This window comes from Agelaius phoeniceus, chromosome 12, assembly GCF_051311805.1.
Source record: "Agelaius phoeniceus isolate bAgePho1 chromosome 12, bAgePho1.hap1, whole genome shotgun sequence".
Lineage (NCBI taxonomy): Eukaryota > Metazoa > Chordata > Aves > Passeriformes > Icteridae > Agelaius > Agelaius phoeniceus.
The window spans coordinates 15,818,106-15,842,247 of NC_135276.1; the positions used below are offsets into that span (position 1 = coordinate 15,818,106).

The 24,142-nt window shown below is 57.8% G+C and overlaps 3 protein-coding genes across 4 annotated transcripts; 2 read left to right on the top strand and 1 right to left on the bottom strand.

The window, feature by feature from the left end:
• Positions 1-13,219, top strand: LOC129125382 (adhesion G-protein coupled receptor G1-like). Of its 2 annotated transcripts, none has more exons than XM_077185156.1 (14): positions 1-687; positions 5,895-5,980; positions 6,508-6,933; positions 7,402-7,525; positions 7,606-7,753; positions 7,837-7,965; positions 8,182-8,298; positions 8,858-8,903; positions 9,271-9,371; positions 9,458-9,573; positions 10,531-10,805; positions 11,402-11,513; positions 11,760-12,028; positions 12,586-13,219. In XM_077185156.1, the coding sequence occupies exons 2-14, from the start codon at positions 5,941-5,943 to the stop codon at positions 12,690-12,692; spliced, it is 2,010 nt and encodes a 669-aa protein (XP_077041271.1). In that variant the 5' UTR covers positions 1-687; positions 5,895-5,940; the 3' UTR covers positions 12,693-13,219. The 2 variants fall into 2 exon arrangements, with proteins under 2 accessions (XP_077041271.1, XP_077041272.1); XM_077185157.1 differs by lacking the exon at positions 1-687 and adding an exon at positions 3,354-3,659 and having other exon boundaries at positions 7,603-7,753.
• A 131-nt stretch (positions 13,220-13,350) lies between these two features.
• ADGRG3 (adhesion G protein-coupled receptor G3) lies at positions 13,351-19,589 on the top strand. The gene is made up of 13 exons (XM_054640804.2): positions 13,351-14,021; positions 14,461-14,490; positions 14,577-14,736; positions 14,824-14,932; positions 15,479-15,619; positions 15,708-15,830; positions 16,099-16,138; positions 16,218-16,318; positions 16,790-16,902; positions 17,049-17,332; positions 17,594-17,687; positions 18,094-18,380; positions 18,785-19,589. The coding sequence occupies exons 1-13, from the start codon at positions 13,670-13,672 to the stop codon at positions 18,898-18,900; spliced, it is 1,950 nt and encodes a 649-aa protein (XP_054496779.2). The 5' UTR covers positions 13,351-13,669; the 3' UTR covers positions 18,901-19,589.
• Positions 19,590-20,165: 576 nt separating this feature from the next.
• Positions 20,166-23,992, bottom strand: LOC129125568 (uromodulin-like). The gene is made up of 8 exons (XM_077185216.1): positions 23,872-23,992; positions 23,207-23,374; positions 22,435-22,640; positions 21,749-21,909; positions 21,311-21,556; positions 20,984-21,143; positions 20,562-20,706; positions 20,166-20,266 (listed from the first exon to the last, which is right to left on the bottom strand). Exons 1-8 carry the CDS (start codon positions 23,969-23,971, stop codon positions 20,166-20,168), a joined length of 1,287 nt encoding a protein of 428 aa, XP_077041331.1. The 5' UTR covers positions 23,972-23,992.
• Between the last annotated feature and the right edge of the window lie 150 nt (positions 23,993-24,142).

Genomic DNA, 24,142 nt, shown 5'->3' on the forward strand with positions numbered 1-24,142 from the left:
ACGCGGCACGCCCGGCTGTCCCCAGCCGAGCTCCCCAGCTCACGGCGGTGCCGGGGCCGGTACCGGCCCGGGGGGGCCGCAGCTCCCGGTGCTGCCGGCCCGGGGCTCTCTGGGCAGGTGCCGTGACCGAGGGCGGCGATCTCGGGGGGTCTCGCCGGGGAACGGGCTGGGGCCGCCGGTCCCGGGATACCGCTCTGAGCCGAGCCGGGCTGGAGGCGCTGCGAGCCGCGCCGAGCCGAACCGAACCGGGCCGAGCAGAAGCGGGCAGGTGCCGTGCCGGACGGCGGCGACCCCGCAGCGATCCCGGGGGCTCTCGGAGGGGTCGGTGCGGGGGGAGCGGTGCCGGTACCGCCCCGCTGAGTCACCGGCCGGGGGGGACGGGGCGGGGCACGGCTCCCGGGGCACCGCGCTGAGCGGCCGCGCTCAGAGGTGCGCGGGGCAGCGGGGCCGAGCCGTGCCGAGCCGTGCTAGCCCAGCTGAGCGGAGCCGGGCGGAGCTGTGCGGGGCTGCTGAGCCGCGCCGTACCAGCCCAACTGCGCGGAGCCGGGCGGTGCCGGGCGGTGCCGTGCCAGCCCAACTGCGCGGAGCCGGGCGGTGCCGTGCCAGCCCAACTGTGCCGGGAGGTGCCGGGCCGTGCCGGGCGGTGCCGAGCCGAGCCGAGCCGAGCCGAGCCCACACTGACTCCAGGTATGGAAGCAACGGGGAGCGGTTGAGCCGGGACGGGGGAGGATCGCGGAGCCCGGTGCTCCCCGTGGGGGTCCCAGAGGCCGCGCTGAGGGGCGTTTGCCCGGTCCCGGGAGCCGAGGGGATGCTGCGGGCGCGGGCAGAGCGGCGGGACGGGAGTGAATGGGGTGCGGGGGCTCCGTGCGGACGGTGGCACCGGCAGCGCCCCGGCTTGCTCGGGCAGGGAGCAGCCCGGCTGGATGGATGGAGCTGAGGGGTCTCTCTGGGGGCTGAGCCGCACCCGCTCCGCGCTGGGGGTGATGCGTGCGGCTGGGCAGCGCCCGGGGACTCTGCTGGTGGCCGTGGTGCCAGTGATCTGCGAAACCAGCCTTCATCCCTGCGCCGTGGGCTCGCACTCGCCTGCCCCGCAGCCAGGCTGGATTCCTGGGCCATGAGGCCGCAAAGGCCCCGGAGCTGCCCGGGACCGGCGCTGCTGCCCGCGGCAGAGCTGAGCTCCTCGAAGCCCCGGCCGGTGTGTGGCCATTGCTTCCCACTTTTTGGGAACCACCAGCACACCTCATTCCTGCCTCTCCTCCCTCCCGGCGGAGGGTGCAGCATCCCGTGGGATCACTGGCATGTCTCGACAGGGTGATCTCCCTTCCCTAAAATGCCTTTTGGGGGGATTCCTCCTGCAACATCCCAGTTTGTTCGTGCCGGTCCTGGCATGTCTCTGTGGGATACAGGATGTAGGATGCTTGGGGTGGTCTCTACCCACTGTCTGTGCTGCCCCTCCAGAGAGACCAGCACAGCTCAGTGAGACCAGCTGGAGAATTGAAATGAAGTCTCCTGGAATAACCTCCTGGCAGCAAGTCCGAGTGGCTGTTGTGGAGGGAAGGCAGCCAAAGCTCATTTCATGGTCTGAGGGCTGCAGTAACCCCCCCAGCCCCCATCCCCACCCCCCACAAGCTCCCCCACCATCAGGGAGCCAGGAGTGTTTCAGAGATGGGGAGGGGGCAAATCCTTTGAGCCTGGGGCTGCAGCCACAGTGGGGTTTGCCGTGTCCCTTGCTGGGTTCACAGCTCCTACGTGAATTAAGCCAAGGCCTGAAAATGCTGCATACTTGGTTGCAGTCCAGCTCTTAATCCTGCGGCCTGGGGGCTGCTATTTGCAGAGGAACAGGTTTGGAGCAACTGTGTGTTGGCTGAAGGGGGATCCCTGGGGCTGGCCATCCCTGCACCTTGCGGTGGCACCCGTGGGCGCAGGGGCAGAGCTCTGTGGTTCACAGGCAGCAGGATGGGTCGCTCCCAGCGTGCCAATGTCTGCACGGGACCAGCTGGGCTCAGCCTGCTGGCGCCTGCTTTTCAGGAGCTCTTGGACTCACCAGCTCCTTTCCCATCAGCTCACCCGACAGCTGGGCTTTGGCAGGAGTCTGGGAGGCCCACAGTCTGTCACCTGGCTCATTGGGTGCTGCAGGCTTTGCCCTCACTTAGGCTCCAGCACCCTGCTTTCCATGCCAAATACTTGGGAACCTGATTTGGGGTGGTCCTGAGCTACTTTGCACTTCCCTTGCCTGGCACCTGCAGCACAGGCAGGCCATGAGGACCTTGCTCATGGGAAGACCCGGGAGTGGACTGAGTGTTTTGGAGCCATTTGAAACCCAAGGGAGTGGACAGGGTGTTTTGGGAGCCATTTGAAACCCAGGGAGTGGACAGGGTGTTTTGGGAGCCATTTGAAACCCAAGGGAGTGATTTGGAAGGGGGATGTGCAGGAGGAGAAATGGGGCTGCTCTCAGAGAAGACTGTGTGGTGGCAGCGTGTGGCAGGGACAACTGTCTGATGTGGCCAGAGATGTCCTTGCACTGTGTTGTAACCGTGTCACGTCAGTCTCAGCCCAGCGTAGGTGTACCTGGTCCTTTGCAGAGTGTGTGTGGCTGCTGCTGGAGCCACAAGGCTTCATGTGTGGCTGAGCTAGTGCCGTGTTGCCCTGGCACTGGAGGAAGTGCTGGGTTAGTTGACTGTGGTACTTCTGTTTGTGGTGTTTTTTAGGAAATGGAAATTTTTTAAAGTTTTGAATGTCAAGACCCAGCTCTAAGCAAATGCTCCGTCCCAGGAGCCGCAGGCACTGGCAGGCGCCTGTGCCAGCCTCCCCTTGGTTCTCCCCACCTTTGTGGGGAGGGATGCCAGCCTTTGTGTGGAGGGACGCCAGCCTTTGTGGGAAGGGATGGCTGCCAGTGGCTGGCAAAGAGCAGATCTGGCAGGGAGTTGTGCTGTTCCCGTGGGAATCACCAGCAGATCTGGTTTCATCCTCTTGGCAAGGCTCATCTGGAAGGTGCTGGGTGCTCTGTGCAGTGCCATGGCCCGGGAAAAGCCGAAGCACCCCAAGGCACAGCTTGGCAGTGCCAGGCTGCTGGCACAGTGCAGCTGCCCCTTGACTCCCTGGGCATCAGCCAAGCCCACCAGTGCTGGGAATCACATGCCAATGCCATGAATAACGTGAGGCTGGCCCTGGGCACGCACCACCGGCCAAGGACAAGGGCACTTTGTGAAGCACTCAGACACTGACGCTGGGGCATCCCTTTGCAGGGGGACCCCCATGGGGTGCTCACGTCCTGTGCAGCTCCAGAGCCAGAGCACATTGGTTTTGGTCCCTACAATGAGGGGCTGGTTGTCCAAAGCTGTTTTTTTCCCCAGGAACCTGTCGTGGCTTGCCTCTCTGTGCCACAGTTTCCTCATCATGCTGCTGAGTGCCTGAGTAACCACTATGGTGACGAGTTCAGACTCACTCACACCTCGAGGAACAGAGCGTCACTTTCCTAACGGAGCTGGAAGGAAAACAGATAAAAGCTCCTGGATCTCCCTGCATCCTCTGTTTGTTTGAGTCATCAGAGCTGGGAGTAACATCTTCCCTTCTCCTTGGGAAAAGCGTCATGTCCAGAAGCCACGTGCCACCTCCAAAAGCTTAAATGCCTGCTGCCAAGTCACCCAGAAGGCAGTAAGGTTGTAGTAAACACCTTTGTTTGTGGGGTTTTAAGTCTTTTCCCCCTGCCCTCCATTCACCTGAGGTTTAGAGACCTCAGTGTAATGCTTTGGCTTTTCTTCCCAAGGCCAGTACCTTAATGGTGATGGGAGGATAAGAACTGGTGCCCAGGAATAAGCCTCCCTCTCTGCTGATAAGGGAGCCTGCTCCAAGCTGTGCAGCCCTGGCAGAGTGTCTGCCACCTCTTTGTATGTGATCTGGTTGATTTTGACGCCAAGCCAGGAATTTTTCCCCACTGCCATCCGGGCATGGGAAGATGACGAGGCAGGATTCAGCCCTGACGAGAACCCAGCACATCCTGCTCCCTTTGCTGTGCTTGTTGCCAGTGTGGATGGAGGCCCTGGTTTCTCACAGTGAAACCATTTTCAGGGGATTTTCTCTTGCTATTGTTCAGCTCAGGAAGCGGCAATCAGGGTCGGGCCAGCAGGAGCACACAGGGCTCGGAGGGGAAATACCGAAATACCGGCTCCCCCACCCTGCTTCCCACAGGGATTTCTGGTCCCAGCTGAGTAACACTGAAAGGGGCTGATCCTCTCCTCCAGCCTTCCCAATTAAACCTTAAAGATGTCAGCACAGTGGGGTGGGCTGAGGCCTCATTAGCATTCAGTATTCCCCATCCAGAGGCGATACTTTATTGGCCTGCCAGCTCTGTGCTGCCTCAACATGGTTGAAGCTCCATTGCTTTTAAGTGCTCCAGGTGTTTTCCATTACCCACAGCATTTTGCCACCCCAGGTCCATGCTTTTTGGATATATAGGTGAGATTCCTAAGTGTGTGGCAAGGCACTGGGGTGCCAGCCCCATCCAAATCCATTTACTCCTGCCAAGTCACGCCTGTGCAAAACCCTCCCAGCTCACACTGGGAGACCTCGTTAGTGTCACTTAGCTACAGCCACGGCAGCAGGTTAATTAACAACCCGAAGCCCCCGTCTGCTGATGATAAATTGCCACAAGAAACAGGGGGGGAAGGATGTGGAGTGGGCTGTACACCTGTGCAGGACCTGTGCTGGCTAGAGAAACTTCCAGAAAAGCCTGTGCTGGTGGGAGAAATCTGCTAATGAGTTATTGAGCATCTGATGACCCTTGAGCATCTGGGAGAGCTGTGAGCCTTTGCAGGTGATGCTGGTTGGTGCAAACAAAACAGTTTTGACAGCTTGGTAGGTTTTGGGGGTTGTTTGAGAGCAGTGCAGGAGTGGGTACAGCAGTGGCCAAGGGTGCTGGCTTCACTTTGGGCATTGACAAGTGCTGGGCTGGGCCAGCAGCTCTGACAGCTCCACCAATGCTGTCCCACCCTGAGGGGCTTCTGCAGGGTACAGACCCTGGCAGGGTGTGTCCCGTGGTTGCAGTGACAGCAGGGTGAGGAGGAGGCCACATTGCAGAGCTGGAGATGCAGTCTGTGGCCTGGGGCAGGCGGAAAGCACAATGAAAAAAGCTGTATGTGTGAAGGCAGTGGCTGGGTGAGTGCAGGGGTGTGGGAGCACTTGAGGGTGCTCAGGGCTGGCCTGGGTGGAGGCCACAGAAGCTCTTCCACGTGCAAAGATAAAGAAAAGGGTGGTGGAGCAGGGTGGGAGATGAAGGGATGGGCAAAGGGGCTGTGCAGGATGTGGCCCAGCTGGTTGTGAGCAGCAGATTTGGGCAGCCATGGCTGCTGTGCTGGCATTGCCAGGATGTGCCTGGGAGAGCCTGTTTCTGCAGGCTGAAATGATGGGGTGGTTTGCAATGTGCCCAGCTCCTCAGCTAATCTGCAGGAGCTGAAAACATACAAGAAAATAATTTCAGGGCTGGAAAATTAGGAAACCACAGTTTCCTTCTGTTTGTATCACTTATGATAACAAGTCAGGGTGTTCACTGAGATGTGGAGCTGAGAGCGGAAGAGGGGAGGGACCCCTCCTGTGTGGATTCTTGGGTTGGAGTGCTGGGGCACCCTGGGACCCCTCCTGTGTGGATTCTTGGGTTGGAGTGCTGGGGCACCCTCTCCATGCTCAGAGCTCAGGGGCTCCCAGCCTCTGCCATCCTTCCAGCCCACAGCCAGCTTGGATGCCCAGTGCTCCTGGCTCCTCTGGAGGCACAGGCAACAGGGAGCTGGCTGTGACACCAGCTGGTGTCCCACCTGCACAGCCTTTGCTCTCATCCCTGCCCTCATGGCATGGGGGATACTCAAATACTCATGTGGTCCCTTCCCTTTGTACCCTTTCAGGCTCTGCTGTCACCTTGAAGGCCAAGCCAAGGTAGAGCTATCCAGGATGAAGGTCCTCTTCCTGCTCCTTCTCTCCCTCCTCCAAGGTAGGCTGTCCTGCCTTGGGATGGTGGGCTGGGTTTGGGCTGCTGGGAGTAACTGGCAGCCCCAAAACATTGGCTGGGGGGCACCATGAGATGTGTGCAACCAAAGCTTCCACAGAAGTAAAACATCTGCTGGGTTGATGTGCTCTGGTGGGTCTCTTGGGCAGAATGTGTCCTTTCCAGGGAGAGGAGGTGGCCTCCATCCCTCCCTCCATCCATCCATCCATCCATCCATCCATCCATCCATCCATCCCTCCAGGGAATGGACAGGTGTGCTGGTGTGGGTGGTGGCACACAGGAGAGGGTGTCCCTGAAGGACAGGAGGTCCTGTTGCCCAAAGGGCCCTGTCAGCAGCGTGGGTGTGACACTGGGGACGTGGCTGGTGTCACTCAGCCTGCAGGACAGGGTTGGGATAACTGGGGTGGAGAGCCTGGTGTGCCACGTGTGCCAGCTGCTGCAGGGCTGGGGTGCTTGCAGGGCTGGCTGTCCCTGCAGCTGATCTGCTGTCCCTGTGTGCCTGTACAACGCAGGGCTGGCAGCCAGTGGCCACAGGGAAGAGGATTTTCGCTTCTGTGGTGACCGGAACCAGACCCAGGAGAGCTCTGCCATCTTCCAGCACGGCCCTGCCACCATCTCCATCGAGAACACGGCCCAGGCTCTGATCATAAAAAGGCCCTTTTTGCCAAGCAGGAGAAACTCTTACTACAAGTACAGGTTGCCCCCCACCTTGGGCAGGTACCGCTTCTGCATCTTCTGGTTTGAGTCCAACAGGAGCCTGCAGCTGGTGTATGGGAAGCACAGCATCCCCCTGGGTGGGGACACATCCAGCAGCATCTCCTGGGGACAGGAGAGTCAGAAGACTGAAAGAACCAGAGCCAACATCTTCAACGTGTCCTATATCATAAAGGGTGGGAAGAACACCTCCCTGGATGCTAAAGCTGAATACTTCTTCCCTGGTAAATGCAATTTAATGTTATTTTAAGGAAATTGAAGGGTTGTTTTGTCCCCAGCCTGTTCCCTAGTCGCCATCAGAGCACTGGTTGTTTCCCAGTGTGTGGTTTAGCCTGGTGTGAAGGGTGATTGAAGGGGATGTAGGTTTTCTTGAAGCAGGCCAAAGACAGGCCTGGTACCCAGCATCCCTAAAGGTGGAGATTTTCAAAACGCTACCTAAAATTCCAGAAAATTAAGGTCTTTGCAGTGGTTTCTCAGGGTCCAGTCTCTACCATGAGGTCCCCATGGCCTCAGTGGGAGCTGAGTTCTGGTTGGCAGGAAAGCCCTGTAGCTTGGGGTCACTATCAGCTTTCCTGGCTCAGGATCACCTTGAAGCCCTCTGCTTTCTGTTCCCACCAGGGCTCTGCCAGTTAGTTTGGGGCGTCAGGAAGCCAATTGTGCCCATGCAGTTAATGGCATTTCCATTCCTCCAGCCTCTCCAGAGAGCATGCCTGTGTGGGAGCAGGATGTGGAGGAGCAGCTCAGTGTCCTGGACAGCCTCATTGCCCAGCCCCTGGCAGCAGCCCCGGGGGCCAGGGAGCAGCAGAGGCTCCGGCGGTGAGTCCCAGCTCACCCCATTCCTGCTGCTGCCACGGCAGCCCTGCTGCACCCAGCTCACTGTGCCCCTTGCCCAGCAGCAAACTCGGGGAGCTGGAGAAGATGCTGGCCAAGGTGGAGCTGGAAGGGCAGAACCAGACCTTTGGGGAGGCCACTGTGCACGCCACTGTCCTGAGGGTGCAGCCCAGCCGGGCTCCTCAGCCACTCACCTTTGCTCCCCTGAGAGAGGTGGGTCCTGCAAAGCCTGCCCTGGTGCTCTTGGCCCAGCATGCTCCCTCTACACCTCTTTCCTGATGAGTGTCCCTTTGCAGGAGAGTGGGGAGGTCCAGGGATTCACAGTGGACCTGCCAAGCAGCCTGTTCATGGTGGTGAAGGAGAGGGAGGAGGTGGTGGAGCACAGGGTGCTCGTCATGGACATCAACAGGCAGACCATGTTCCAGGTAATGCCCATGTGAATGGCAGGCTGGGTGTCCCGTGGTCCTGGGCTGCAGGGGTGCCCCCAGACCAGGGTGCTGCTGCTCACTGGGAGAAGATGCTTCAAAGATGAGCTAAAAGCTCGATGGGTAAAGTCACAGGACCTTCTTGGGCACCCTCCCCTGCTTCTCACCTGGCTGCTCTCCCTTCCCACCCTGCCACTGCCTCCTCTTCTCCTACAGGATGAAAACAGCAGCCACGTGCTGGGTGACAAGGTGGTCAGCATCTCCCTGGTGGACACAGTGGTGGCCAACCTCTCCGAGCCAGTGGTGCTCACCTTCTTCCACGACCAGCTCCCGGTAGGTGGGGAACAGCCCCACAGAACCTGATCCCACCAGGAATGGAGGGGCAAGGAGGGCTCAGCCCCTGCCAGCTTAGGGTGGGCTCACAATCCAGCAGGTCCCTGCCCATGGCCTGCCTGTGCAGGGTCTGCTGTGCTTCTGGGGCTGATCACACACAGTCATGGCTTGTCTGTGTGCGCTGGTGGTGGCACTGCCCTCCCCTCTCCAGGAGATGCCTCATGGCAGGTGTGTCACATCCAGCGCTGTCACCAGGGCTGGGGCACACTGTGTCAGCAGGCCCTTGGCTCATCATGGCTCTGCCAGGTGCCCGCTCAAACTGAACCCTTTGTTTGGAAAAGAGGATCTGGAAGGAGGCATCTGCTCCATCAGATGTTAACAGAGTGGTCTCTGCCTGGAGCCCACTCCCATCGTAGGGGCAGTCTGGTTTATCCAAGTCATACTTTGTCTCCTGAGACCATCCCGTCTCCTGCCCCGTGCTGTCCCCTATCAGAAGTGCTGGGCAGGCAGCAAACCCACAGCTGCCTCCTGAGCAGGGCCTGTGGTTTTGTCGTTGCAGAGGAACGTGACCCCATTGTGCGTGTTCTGGCAGGAGGACACCTCTGGTGAGTGCCCTGGGCAGTGAAGTCAGGCCCTTTTCCAAGGCACCACAGCCCCACCAGCAGGGTGAAGGTTGCTCTGCATCTCCCTTCCTCACTCCATCTCCATAAGCCATTCCCACAGGGCTGATGTCAGGGTTTTTTTTTCCCTCCAGAGCTAACCTAAGGCTTTCCCCTTCCCTAGGGATGGGTTGCTGTGCCGAGGGGGCTGTTTGAGAATTTGTGCTTGGCCTGGGGCAAGCTGGGACCCTTACTCTTGTTCTCCCTCTTTCCACGGACACGTGGCCCTGAAGATCCTTTAGGCCATGGCAGATGTTCCTGCAGATGCTCTCCCTTTCATTCCTCAGCAGATGCTCTCCCTTTCTCTGCACAGGCAGCTCTGGGAGCTGGGACAGCTCTGGCTGTGCCACAGTGACAGGGAGCAGCCAGACAGAATGCAGGTGCAACCACCTCACCTACTTTGCTGTGCTCATGGTGGGTAGCACCTTCCCTCAGATCCCTCACTTCATTCCCACTGGTGCTCTTCCTCACCATCTCTCGTTCCTCCTCCTCTTCCTCAGGTTTCCTCTCCAGACATCACCTCTGTGCACAGGAATTACCTGAGTATCATAAGCTACGTTGGCTGCCTGATCTCAGCTTTGGCTTCCATTTGCACCATTTTCTTCCTCTACTTCAGGTACAGTCTGATGGTTCACCCCACACTCCCTGCTGTGCCCTGTCCCTGGCCATGAACCCCTGGTGGGCACAAGCTCTCCAAGCAGTTGGTGGCCTGGATAGAAGCATCATCAAGGAGCCTTGTTTGAAGAAAGCAGAGTTCTCCTGTCCAGGGTCCACCCCCTCTGTCAGGTCTCCTGCAGGGTGCTCAGACATACCAGCTCTTTTCAAAGATTTTGGAAAATCTTCTTGATTGTTATGGATGCAGCAAGCAGAAGTCTGCAAAGATCTTTTTAAGGACCTGGAGGAGAACATGAGTGTCTTCTCCTGAGTCATGTTACTGATCCTAAGTGGATGATTCAGGCCTGAAATCTTAGAATCATAAAATATAGAATGGTTTGGGTTGGAAGGCACTGAAAGATCATTCATTTCCAACCCCTCTGCCTCAGGCAGGGACACCTTCCACTACACCAGGTTGCTCAGAACTCCATCCAACCTGGCCTTGAACAATTCCAGGGATGGGGCAGCCCCAACTTCTCTTGGCAACCTGTGCCAGGGCCTCACCATCCTCACAATTTCTTCAGAATATCTAAACTAAACCTGTCCTCAGACTGAAGCCATTCTCCCTTGTCCTGTCACTCCATGCCCTTGTTCAAAGTCCCTTTCCAGCTCTCTTTAGGCACTGGAAGGTGCTTTAAGGTCTGGAGCCTCCTCCAGGCTGCACAACCCAAACTCACTCAGCCTCTCCACAGGAAAATGCTTCAGCCCTCTGAGCATCTTCAATGCAGGGTCAGCTGCAGGGGCTGGATTTGGGATGGGTGGTCTCTCAGTGGGGTTGGTGTCTCAGTTCCTGGCACTACCAAAGGGTCTCCTTGCTCTTCTGCTGGGGCAAGGTGCCCCATGAGGGCTGTGGGGTGCTGTGGGCACCACTGGTGCTGGCCAGGCAGGGTGGTGAGTCCTGCTCCCTTTGGTTCTGCAGAAGCAAACAGCGAGACCAGATCACGAGCATGCACATCCACATGAACCTGCTGGCTGCCATCTTCCTCCTGGACATCACCTTCCTCATCTCTGAGCACTTGGCTGCCAGCAGCAGCGAGGCCATCTGCACAGCTGGGGGGCTGTTTCTGCACTTCTCACTCCTGAGCTGCCTCACCTGGATGGGCATTGAGGGCTACAACCTCTACAGGCTTGTGATCGAAGTCTTCAACGCCTACCACGACCATTTCCTGCTCAAGCTCTGCCTGGTTGGCTGGGGTGAGCATGGGGGGGCAGAGACCCCCTGAGGGGCACTGGGGTGGGTCTTTCCCACGGGATACAAGGCCTGGATGGGGATGGAGACACAGCTGTGGGGAGCAGCTGTCTGTCAGGAGCCTTGGTGAGACTGGAAGGCTGAGAGCAGAAGCTGGTGCTAAAGCAAGGGTGGGTCATCCTGGGGGATCAGCCAGCAATGGAGACCTCAATGGAGAGCCACCACTTGGGATCTTTAAATAGTGATAGAATCCTTTCTTTCTGAAGGAGACATCCAGGACAGCCCAGGGCTGGATGCAGGAAGTGCCCATGCTTCTCTGCCATGCTCTGGGCTGGAGGTCATGGCAGGAAAATCTTGTGATCTTTATGGCCTAAAGATCCCCATCCCTGGGAGGTCCCCAGGTGGGGTCAGCACAGCACCACTCCCTCCCAGGCTGGGGCTTATTCCAGGTGCCCCTGATGTGTGTTCCATCCCTGGTTTCCCTTTGGGAGCGAGGATGTTGGCTTGTGCTCTGTGCAGGGAGAAAGGGCCAGCAAGTCCTTCCAGAAGGTCCAAAGGCCAGGGAGCAGGGCAGCCACTTCCCTCTGCTCTTTCCACCCAGGGCTCCCTATCTTCTGTGTGATGGTGATCCTCCTGGCCAGCTGGACCAACTACGGCCCCGTCTCCATTCCCATCTACGAATCCATTGATGGCAGAACCATCAATGCAACCATGTGAGTCACAGCACATGGGTTACCTGGTCTCTGGCCATAGGTAAAGTCAGCTGGCCAAACCTTCACCATGGCCTGGGCCTTTTCTGGGGTTTTGTGCCAGGGGATCCCCCTCCCTGGGCTCTGGGCTGGCCCCACAAACTTCTGTGCTTTTCCCAGCCCCTCCTCGTGACCCCGTGGGTGGACACAGAGTAACTTAATATAATATATATAATAAAATAATAAATCTGCCCTTTCTCCTCCTTCCAGCTGCTGGATCACGAGCCCCCTGGTCCAGAACTCCGTGAACCTGGGTTTCTTCAGCCTGGTGTTCCTCTTTAACTCGGTCATGCTGGGGGCCATGGTGCGGGAGATCCTCCGGCAGAACAAAAAGGGTCACAAGCTCAAGCATGTCCTGGCCCTCCTTGGGCTGAGCATCCTGCTGGGCATCCCCTGGGCGCTGATCTTCTTCTCCTTTACCTCTGGTGTGTTCTGCCTTGTCTCCCTCTACATCTTCACCATCATCAACTCCCTCCAAGGTGAGCCAGTGACTCTGGGCTCCTCTGAAGAGCAGCAGGATTTTCACGGGGTGTTGGTGGGGTGGTGATGGTTGCAGGATGAGCTCTGGCAGCCTGGGTGTGGCTCACTCTCAACTGTGGTTTGTCCCTCAAGGGGCTCACCCACGCTTCCTTGTGACAGTGCTCACAGGGGTCTTAGGATGAGGGAAGAGACAAGGATCTGACTCCATGTTTCAGAAGGCTTGATTTATTATTTTATGATAAACATTATATTAAAACTATACTAAAAGAATAGAAGAAAGGATTTCATCAGAAGGCTAGCTAAGAATAGAAAAAGAAAGAATGATAACAAAAGCTTCTGTCTCAGACAGAGTCTGAGCCAGCTGGGCTGTGATTGGCCATTCATTAGAAACAACTGCATGAGACCAATCCCAGATGCACCTGTTGCATTCCACAGCAGCAGATAATAATTGTTTACATTTTGTTCCTGAGGCCTCTCAGCTTCTCAGGAGGAAAAAGTCCTAAGGAAAGGATTTTTCATAAAAGATGTCTGTGACACTTCCTCTCCCCTCTGCCAGGTTTCCTCATCTTCCTCTGGTACTGGACCATGGTGCTGCAGGCGAGGAAGGCCCCTGACTCCCAGAGCAGCTCTGACAGTGCCAAGCTGCAGCCCAGCAGCAGCTGAGCCCCGCGGTGGCTGTGCCAGAGCTCCCCATGCCAAGCACGGCCACAAGAAGGAGCACACCATCTGCTTTGCTACTGCACCTGCCCTGTAGTGCCACAGGGAGCCCAAGGACCCACAGTGGGGCCAGCCACCCCCCCTCTGCTGGCCCCCTCCCCAATTTTCTCATCCTGACTGGCTTGGCACCCTTGGGGCAGGAGGGAGGGAGGGAGGGATTCTTACTTGGGCAGTGGGGGCTGTAAAAAGTGGAAGGGGCAGGGACAAGGTCCCCAGTGCCTTTGGATGTCCCCTCCCACATCCTGAGGCCAGGAGTGATGGGTGGGAAGGGCCCAGTTTTCGGCCCTTGCTGATGGTCACCATGAGGGTCCTTCCCCAGAGAAGACAGAATGACTCTGCCCCTGCCACACTCTCAGGCAGCTGAAATGATCTATTTTTGTTGTTTTGTTTAATATCTATTTTTGGGTGATGTAGGAGCTCAGTGAGCATGCCTGCACACCAGATCCGTGCCCATTAAAGCGGTTTTTCTCTGAGTGTGGCTCTCTGGGGTCTCTGCTGGGTGCGTTGGTGGGCTCTCCAATGGGATCCATCTCTCATCTGGGTTATCCCATTTCTGGGGCAGGACCCAGCATTTCACCCTGGAGGATCCTGCTGAGGCTAGTGGCACTGATGATGGTGCTCCTGGCAGAGCACTGGCTGCCTGGTGCTGTGGGGGTTATGGAGGGAGGGATCACGGCTTGGGAATCTCCAGGGACTGCCACTCCCCAGCAGAAAGGGAGGACAGGGATCTGAAGAGGGAGACATCAAAGGATGGGAATCATCCCCTCAGTGCCTGTGGGGCCAGGCAGAATCTGGCTGTCCTGGCTGTGCCTCTTGCAAACACCACATTTCCCATCCCACCGTCCCCCTTCCAGCTGCCTGCTCCAGCTGGGGCAGGAGGGGAATGTTTCATCCTGGAGGCCTGCGGTGGTGCCCAGTTTAGGATGAGGATGCTCCAGCATTTGCTGGGCTGGTTAGGGCCATCAGGAGTGTGGGGAGAAAGGGAAAGCAAAGAGCCCCGAGCTGCCAGGGGCAGGAGCCGGGCGGTTGCTGCCGTTGCTGAGAGCTGGGACAGGAGGTCACTTGCCAGCCCACAGGAAGGCGAGAGGGGCTCCCAAAAGAGGAACAGCTCTTGCCTCAGAAGTGGCCACAAGCCCTGGGCGAGCCTGGGGAGGAGCAGAGCTGCTGGGACAAGGGGAGCAGAGTGTGGTGGGATGGCCGGGGGCAGCCAGGAGACCCCACAAAGTGGCATGAACTTGTTCCTGGGCACCGTCCTGCTGCTCCTGCTGCTGCCTGGTGAGTGGCATCCTTAGCACTGGGGGTGGTGCATGGGCTTTGTGGGAAGGTTTTCCCATGGGAAGGTGTTCACCAAAAGACCAAGTGGGGATTTCATCCTGAAACGTGGACAGGCCAGAGAGGAGCATCCCCACTGGGATGTGCAGAGGTGAGCAGAGTTGGGGGCTTTGTTGCTGGGGGCTTTTTTAAAACCTGGGCTCAGCAGTCCAGGGTCTCCTTTGTGAGCCCCTCTGTCAGGCTGGACACGGTGGTTGTGCCCTCACCAGCTCTGATCGCTGTCCAGGCGTTTTTGCAGCCCACGTAACTGCAGGGCTGTTCCTTCAAAACCTGGCAGCTGCCAGACTCTCCTGCCTTCTCCTCCCCTTTCCCTCTGGACAGAGGGAGGGCTGACCCCAGATTTTGGCATTTCCCCCCCTTTCTCCATATCCCCCTGTTCCAGATGTTGCCGAAGGACAGGACAGCTGTTCTGGTGAGTGTCCCCTCCCATTCCCCCCCTTGCTCCCAGTGCCCACCCGTGCTGTGGTGCCCAGTGGTCACTGCTGCCGCCCTGCCCAGAGCTGCAGCGGGGTGATCAGAACCGGGAGTGCTGCAGTGTGGAGCTGGAGCAGCAGAGCCCAGGCAGCAGCACCCGAGTGCTCCACCTGTCCCAGCACTGCCCGGAGCTGTGGCGCTCCCAGAGCCGCGCCTGCGCCTGCCTGAGGGAGCACTTGCTCAGGTAGGGGAAGGGGCAGGGCTGGCCAGGACAGGGTCTGGGGGCTCAGTCCCCATGTCCCCGTGTCCCACAGCCCCCCTTGTCCCACAGGCTGCTGCAGTCAGGGTGGCACAGTCAGCTGGATGGGCTCAAGACTCTGCTCTTCAATGTCAGCAGGGCTGTCACCCGTGATGTCCTCATCACCTTCTCCCCCAAAGAGGTGAGCTGTGCCCCTCCCTCTCCCTTGCTTGGAAGGTCTCACACCTCCCAAGCATCCCTCAGACTCTGCCTTAGGGTGTGGCGTGCCCTGCTGTGCTCTTCCTCCTCCCTGTGGGGTTGCATCATGGGCCCACATCAACTTCAACATCCCTTGGCAAGGAGTCACGTGAAGTGGTGCTTGGGAGGAAAGAGCCCTCCCCAAGGAGCCCTCCCAGCAGACCAGGTGGGCAGGGGGAGTGTGAGGCAGGAAAGGAGCAGAGACAGGTGTGACCTTGTGCCTCCTGCCCACCCAGAGGCTCTCCCAGGCTCTGGATGTCCCAGGGGATCATGTGTGGGTAGAGAATCTGCTGGGTCCCACTCCCAGCTCTGCCCCCATAGATGCTGAGTGCTGGGAATGAGATTCTTTCCTTCTGCTCTCAGGGCTCCTGCCAATGTTACTGAGCAAACCCACCTGGGCAGGGCTGAATTTGTGCCTGGAGCAAGATTGGTGGGTTCTGAACAGAGATGTGACCTGGCAGCAACAACCTCTCACTGTTCTCTGCTGCAGGGCCCCAGCAGGCTGAACAGCACAGAGAAAGGGAAGGCAGGTAAAATCCACTTCCCCAGGGAGATATTCCAGTCCCTGGGCAGCCAAACAGTGCGTGTGGTGGTGACAGTCCTCAATATCCAGCAGCTTGGCATGTTCAAGGTACAGGCTGGCACTGCCAGCATCCTTCCCGCTGCCTCCAGCCCCTGCCACCCACCAGCTCAGCCCTTGCAGGGTTTCCCCTCCACAGGAAGTCAACCAGACAGGGCAGGTCCTGGACAACACCGTGGTGGGCATCACGGTGGGCGAGAGCAGCGTCTCGGGGCTGCAGGAGCCCGTGCAGATCACCTTCCCCCACGGGGAGCTGCCCCAGGTGAGTCAGCCCCGCAGGGCTGCCCTGCCCTCCCCTGCAGTGCCCCTCCCCGGGACAGGGGCTGATGCTGCCCTCCCCGGGACAGGGGCTGCTGCTGCCCTCCCCATGCAGGGGCTGATGCTGCTCTCCCCATGCAGGAGCTGCTGCTGCTCTCCCCATTCAGGGGCTGATGCTGCTCTCCCCATGCAGGGGCTGACGCTGCCCTCCCCATTCAGGGGCTGATGCTGCTCTCCCCATGACAAGGCTGACGCTGCTCTCCCCCTTGCAGGGTGTCACTCCCCGATGCGTGTTCTGGGATGCCAGCAAAGGTGCGGCTGCTCGGGGCAGGTGTGGGGCGGGGCACAGGCGCTGTCCCAGCGCTCACAGCCGCTCCCGGGCCTCTTGCAGGGCAGGCAGGAGGCTGGCGCAGCAGTGGATGTGTCACACAGCCCGGGGACAAGGGGACAGTCTGCTCCTGTGACCATCTCACCTTCTTCACCCTCCTCCTGGTGACGATCCCACTTCCTGCAGCTCCTGCTTGTGCCCTGGCAGTGCTGCCTGTCCTCTTTTGTGGCCCCTTGGGTGTCATGAGTAGCCACACAGGGACAATTATAGCTGTGCCTAGGCAAGGCAAGGTCCCAAACCTGAGCCCAGCCCCAGCTCAGGAGGGCAGCAGCAGATCAGCTCAGCAGGGCAGGCTGGAAAAGGCCCCAGCTTGGTGCAGGCTCTGGCAGAACAAGGCTTGAGGTCACAGATCCTGGTGGAGACTCCCAGGAGGGTGCTCACAGTGGTCCATTTCACCCACAGAGCATCTCCTCTGAGCCACCACTGCCCTGCTTCCCCTGAAGATCTTCTGGGGGCTGGTATGGGGTCCCTGCAGCAGCCCACTGGGGCTACCAGCCCCATGGCTCTGGTACCTGCAGTCAGGTTTCCTAGGCTGGTGCAGGGCCTATCTAACCCAACATGTGCACGTTTGGCAGAACCCAGCTCTGGATAGCTCCACAGCAAGAGCTCTGCTGGTTGTTGCCACCGCTGGCTGTGGGGTAGCCATGGCTTTCTCCATCTTCACCGTGGCCTTCTGCATCTTCGTCAGGTGGGATGAGCCAGCAGCTCCATGGGGGCTTGTCAGGCTGGGAGAGGCGTGAGACAGTGCCAGTGCCTCTCCTGGACCTGCTGTGCCACAGCCCAGGGCCCTGCTCAGCTGTGACCCTGCCCTTCCTGCTCCCTGTGGGGACACAGGTGCAGGTTCAGGCTGGAGGAGACCGTCCGCACCAACCTGGGGCTGCACCTCAACCTCGTGGGCAGCCTGCTCCTCCTCAACCTGGCCTTCCTGCTCAACACTGGGCTCGCTGGCAGGGCCTCCCCAAGCACCTGCAGGGTCCTGGGGGGGCTCACCCACTACTGCCTGCTCTGCTGCTTCACCTGGACGGCGCTGGAGGGCTGCCAGCTCTACGTCCTCTTTGTCAAGGTCCTCGGCACCTACATCCACCACTACCTGGCAAAGCTGTGCCTGCTTGGCTGGGGTGAGCAGCCTGGGTGAGAGGGGCAGTGGGAGGTTTGGATTGGGTATTGGGGAAAATGTCTTCACTGAAAGGTTGGTTAGGTACTGGAACAGGGGGCCCTGGGCAGTGGTGGACTTCCCAACCCTGGAAGTGTTCAAACATGTGTGGATGTGGCACTTGGGGACATGGTTTAGTGGGTGAGTTAATTAATGGCTGGACTTGATGATCTTAGAGTTCTTTTCCAACCTAAACAATTCTGTGATTGTGTCTCCCTTCTCCCAGGCTTCCCTGCTCTCGTGGTGGGAGTGGCAGGAGCTCTTGGCAGCTATGGAGAATACAGCATCCAGACCATGGACCACCAGGCCATAGCCCACCTGTGCGTGTGCCACTGCCCACAGGGCTCAGGGGGCCCTTTGGCACAGGGAGGGGCAGCTCAGTCCTGCCAGGAGTGCAGCAGTCAGGGATTGCACCCATCTGCTTTGGCTTTGGGCCATGCTTCTGCTTCTGCTTCCTTAATTGTGATTGCCACACATCAGCCACCCCCAGCTCTCATGCTGAGCCTCCTCAGTCATGCCTGCAGCCCTCCAGGTCATGGAGGGATGTCCAAGGTCTCCCTGGAGCTTGTCCAGGCTCCCTGCCAGCTGAGCAACACGAGGGCAGTGGATACCAACCCTGTCCCCCTGCTTCACCCTGGCCTTGGAAAATCCCAGCAGGGGAAGGCTCCCATGGGTGCTGCTGAGGTTTGCAGAGCTGCTGGAGGCACCATGGTTGTCTCTTTTCAGGTGCTGGATCACTTCCAAATATCTTCTGGTCCACTACATCACCAACTGTGGCTACTTTGGCCTCATCTTCCTCTTCAACATGGCTGTGTTTGGGGTGGTGACCCACAAGAGCTGCAGCCTGCAGGGCACTGGGGCAGTGCAGGGACACCGTAAGCCCTGGAAGGTGGCTCTGGTGGCAGCAGGGCTCTTCTGCCTGCTGGGAGCCACTTGGGCCCTGGCATTCCTCACCTATGGCATCTCCTCTGCAGCTGTGCTCTACCTCTTCACCATCCTCAACTCTCTGCAAGGTCAGCACTCACTCTGGCCTTGGGTGGGGAAGGTGGAGGAGGCAGAAGCCAGCCTGGCTGTGGGCTGACCAGGGATCCCAAGGCACCAGTGTCTTCCCAGCACTGCCATACCCCTCCTTTTGTCAGGGCACACCAAGCAGCAGGTCCCAAGGTCCCAACTACCAGCATGGACCTGCTTATGGCCCCCAATTACACCCTCTCCACCCGTGGTGGTTTTTCTCTGAGAAAGACATTCCTGCAGAGGACTAGGGACATTATCCACTCCCAGCCAAATGGTTCATGTGAAGGAGGGGGTGAGCTGAGGGAATCCCCTGGAAATGGAAGGAAAGTGTCATTAGCATCCTGGCAAGATGCTTCCCATTGTCTCCTGCTGCTGCTGAGTGTTTGTCTTCCTTTCCTTGCAGGAATCTTCATATTCATCTGGTTGGTTGTCCTCTACTACCCAAAGACAAAGGAGAGCACTGGTTCCCTCTCCTACATCATCAAACATGACAAAACCACCACAGCCTCCCAGGACTAGCTCCTGGCTGGAGCAGCTCCTGGCTGGAGCTCTCTCTCTGCCTGCACCTGCATCCACCGAGAGCCATCCTGGCAGATGCAGCTTCCTCCCAGAGGGAGAGATCAGCTAACAATGCCTCAGTTTACCCTTCAGTGGGCATGATCCACCTCAGCAGGGCTCTTTGCTTTGTCCCTTTCATTCCTGCTGGGCTGCCCTGGGCAAGGAGCTCCACAGATGATGCTTCTGCAAAGTCCCTCCAGGCTGCAGCTCCATGGTCTCGAGGTGGCCCTGATGTCATTCCCCAGGGGACAAGGAGGAAGCCCCCAAAGCACCTGCCTTCAGCCATGATGGAGCCATCACCCTCTTTGCTCGAGGTGGCTTTTGGTGCTGAACCAGCCCAGCAGGGAGTTTCCTGCCACTGGAGGGAGAGGGTTGACTTGCTCCAGCCCAGCATGTGGGAGTTTTGCATCTGGGAATCAGCAAAAAGAAGAGGAAATCCATGAGCTTCTTTGCAAAACATCTCCTTGCTCTCTGGCAGAGATCTGCTGTGCGTCCTTCATGCCAAACAGCCTCTGGGGCCAGCAGCAATTCCCTCATGGACATGATGCTCTAACCAAAATGCACTTACAGCTGCCTTGCAGAGCAACTGCTGTCTTCTTCTGATCTGTGTTTTGGTATTAAATCCCTGCCCGCTGGCTGAGCACTGTGAATTTAGTCTTTAATACCTAAATTATTGTTTGTTATTTGCTTTATATTAGGGATGTATCAATGGGAAAAGTCTTGCTGGCCATTTGCCATGAATGAAAAGAGAAATGTTAAGAATGAGGGGAGAAATCACCATGGATGGGTGCACACACACACCCACACAAACACACACACACACACACACACACACACACACACACACACACACACACACGTGTGCATGCACAAAGCAGCCCTTTCTCTGCTAACGCTGCCTTTGTGTGGCACAGAAGTATGCAAGGACCAGCTTTGGTACCTAGAGTGAGGTACTTCCATCTCCCCACATGCCAGGGTGACTCTGTGGGGGAGAGGGAAGCAGGAGGAAGGGCTCTCCCATCCCTGGGTACATACTCTGGGTTTAGAGACTATGGGTCTGCAGGGGAGAAGGTCCAAGAGATGCAACAGGGAACAGAAACACTGTGATGCACCTCATCCTTCAAGCACTGTTTGCACCCAGCCATTACCCCCTTCCCCAAAACACCCACAGAGACACAGCAAGAGCCTCTCTGCTCCTGTGATGTTTATTGGGAAACAGCTGTTTCCTAACCCATCCTCCGCCCCACGCTGACGGCCACAGCAGCCACAGTGAGCACGGCAAGCACACCCAGCAGGACGAGGGCCCTGGAGAGCCACGGGCTGGGTCCTGCCAAAGAGGAGAGAGACTGGGTGTGTATCCTGGTCCCCTGAGCCCTGCTGAGGCATCTCCTGACTGGGGATACTTTCAGGAAGGTCATCTCCTGTGACAGGCAGGAGCCACAGGAGCTGGGGATACTTTGGGATCCTGAGGAAGCTGACAGGACTTGGTCACCTCAAATGGCCTCCGCCCACCCCTGCTGCCTACAGCTCAGCATGCATGCCTGCTCTGAGCCATGCTGTAGGTAGGCTTGCCACCAGCCCTGCTCCTGGACTGCCCTTGGTGCCCAGGAGGACATACATACCTGCTGGGTCCTGCTGGTCACTGCTGGAATGGTGGATCTCTGCTCCTGAGGAAGGAGCAGCCAGCAGGAGGATGGGCCCGTAGGAGACAATCCTGTTGTAGTCATCTGCCAGTGCCCGCCTGCTCCTCCAGTGCCTGGGGCATTGCTGTCAGCAAAGCCAAAGGAAGGGTGAAGGGAGGGCAGGGGAGGGCACCCTGCACCTGGGCCATCCTGTAGATCTCCCTTCCTTTCCCAGGGAAGAGGGAAAGGAGGTCTCTGGTGGGTTCAGGCCCCTGCACCTTTGGTGCTTAGGGCTTCTGATTCTGGAAGTGTTTATTCTGTGAGGCACCCAAAAGCAGAGCAGAGCCCCTTGTCCAAGCAGAGGCAGTGAAGGGAGGTCCCACAGCCACCCAGGGCAGGTGCAGCCCAGCAAGGGAGCTCACCTTGGCACAGGGCTCTGGGCTGTCAGGAACACAGAGCTGCACACGGCAGTGCAGGAACATCTCAGGGTAACCAACAAACTGAAACATCTGGAAGCTGAACTTGGCAGTGGTGCTCTCCCCAATGGCATTCAGATAGGTCACTGTCTCGTCATGGGGACACCTGGGACACGGGGGCTGGATCAGTGGGTGGTAAATGGGGTGGAGCAGGGTTATCCCTGTGGGATAACACATCCCCCAGGGAATGGGTGCAGCCCACAGGCCTATTTCTGTCTAGTCCCTGACACACTGTGTGCAAGGAGACTGGATGTGCTGGGGACACTCTCTCACCCCTGCTCAATGAGCTTGTGCTGCGTGTCCTGGTGTGGATCTGTGCTCGGCGTGGCCCAGCAGTCCAGAACACTCAGCAGGAAGTACTTGAGCTGGTGCTGCCCTTCCATCTTCAGCAGGACATAGAGGGTGTCCGTGAGGGGCACAGCCACACTTGGCAGGTGATAAGGCTCGAGGTAGGAGGGGGATTTGTAGAGTCTCATGCTGACATTGAAGTGTCCTTCTCTGACCACAAGCTGTACCAGCCTGAGAGGGGAGCACAGGATGAGAGCTCACAAACAGAGCAAGGAGGTGGGAAGGACCTTGCACAGGTGAAGCCACCAATGCTCTCAGAGCTCTCCAGGGCTCCCCAGAGCCTTTGCAAATTGTCTCACTGAATCTACTTCTCTCCAAGCTCAAAGACACCATGTGAGCAGCCAGGTGAAGTGGGACACTCACTTGTCAACAGCAGTGAGAGCGAAGGGCAGTCTCACCACCTGCTGGTAGGCGTAGATGCAGGAGAAGTGCACTTCCAGCTGAAAACTGCGGGAGATGGTGGCCCTGGGGGCCTCCTGCTCCGACTCGATGGCGTTGGAGTACGAGACATGGGAGCTGTTTTGCTGGGATAACACAGAAATCAAGGTCATGACTAAAGCCAAGCACAGTGCTGCAGGTTCAGAAGGCACAACTCAGCTGTAGCTGTTCCAGGTCTGGATATCTGCTGGGCTTTCAGCCTGTGCCAGGGGGCTGATGGCACAGCAGTCAGGACAGTGGGCACAGGTCAGCACAGGGCTCTGCTGTGCAATGCAGAGCTCGAACACCTTGTCTGCTCCCTTCCTGCTCCATGAAGCAAGTCTGGGACCAAGGGGACAGGGCTGCAGAGCCCACAGGATGTCTCCAGAAAGCTGAGGGCTCTTACCAGTGCACAATGAGACTTCCAAGCTCTCCTAAATAAGACAAAATGTGCTGCCAGGAGGGGTTTGGTGGAGGCAGAAGAGCTTTCTGACATCCTTAGGGAAGACTTTCAAGGGGAATGAGAACTTTTCAGCACCCAGATACAAAAGCAAAAGCCTTTGGGGTTGCCCTTTGCTGTCCCACCTCACCACATATGCTCCTCTCCTGGCTTTGGAGCTATGCATCCTCACCTGGATTACTGATCCACAGGCAGTGTGGTTTTCACCTGTGAGAATGGCTGCAAAAAACAGCTCACCCTCTTCTTCCTTCTCTGAGACCTTGCATGCCTGGTTCTTCAAGTGGACAAGCTCCAGTGGGATTTTCAAGAGCTCAAACACCTCCTTCCTCACCATCATCTTCATGTACTCTTCCTCACAGGCCAGCTTCAGCACCACATCTGGGGGAAAAAGCCATCTGCAATAGCAATGAGGGAGAGGCCTGAAGGAGCCCCAGGCCAGCTGGAGGGTGGCACAGTCCCACTGAGCTCAGCAGCCTCTCGTCCCAGCCTCGGTGCAGGCTGCAGGGCTCTTCAGAGACACTGGGCAGGAGACAGGCTGCTCCCTTTGGAGGGCTGTCCACACAACCCCCACAGTGTGTCTAGGGCACCAGAGGGACAGGGACCCTCTCCTTCAGAGGAAGAAAACAGAGTTTGTGGCCAGTGTCTGGAAGGGGCTTCACTGTATCTGTGCCAGGGTGGATGTGCTTGTTCTGAAACTGTGAGGGAGCTGTGCCCTGCTGCACCATGGCACAGCCAAACAATTCAGGCGTTTGGGGAAGAAGAAAATGCTGGGTTTTCTACCAGCACATAGCCAGGACATGGCTTTAGAGGTGCACAGTACACCTGAAGCAGGAGCTGGGATGTGCTGCAGGGGTGGAGAGCAATGGTAACACCAGTGCCCATCTCCCTTCCCTCTGGTGCCCATGGAAAGACTGGGGAGGGCTCACCAGCATTCCCAGCCCTACCTTGGCAGAATTCCCCTGTGAAGCCTGGCTTGCAGCTGCAAACTGGTCTGTCCACAGGCACCTGGCACTGCCCCTGGTGCTGGCACGGGTTGGGCAGGCAGGCATCTGGGCTCCTCTTGACACGGAGGGCAACCCCTGACCTCGGGCCATGGGTGCTGGCCAGCTCACCTGCAGCAAAGGAAAGGCAAGAAAGATGAAATGCAGCAAGAATTTCTCCCTGATGAGAGATTTGAGAACTCACCCCACAGCAGGAAGCTCTGCACAGCTCTCAGGGGCTGAGATCCTCACCTGGAGCCAGAGCAGACACATCTGAGGAAGAACCTGCTGCCTCAGCTTGCTGGGAGGCTGTGAGACCTCCTCAGCCTGGCTGTAATCTGGACCAGAGCTAAGGGGCCTGTCACTGTCACCAAGGAGCATGGTGGCACATTGCAGCACCATGGGTTACACACCCTTCGTGCCTGAGGGGGACAGCCTGCAGTTTCTGCCAATTTTGCTGGCTCCTGGAGCCCAGTTCCTGCCTCTCTGAGCCCTGTTCTATTGTTCCTCTTTAGCATTCAGCAGTGTGCTGAAAGAGGAACTTGAACATGGATCAGGTGGAGGTTTGACCTTTCCTTGCCATACTACCCATCCATGACCCAGCAGGGACAGAGCACAGGGACACTCACTCTTGTTGCCTTCACAGCCAGCCAGGCAGAGCACAGAGAGCAGCAGCAAACATCTCACAATCCTGTCCTGAAAAACAAGCAGACTCGGATTTGTTATCATGCTCACTGGAGATGTTTGCAGTCATTCAGAAAGGCTGAATCCTCAAGCATTGGTGCAATATTTTCTGTGCTGTATTTCCATGAAGCAAAGTAATTTCCCATCCCAAAGGTCCAGATCAGCCTTCCTCCATCAGGTTAACACAAGGGTCAAATACTCTCCTGAATTTAGGTA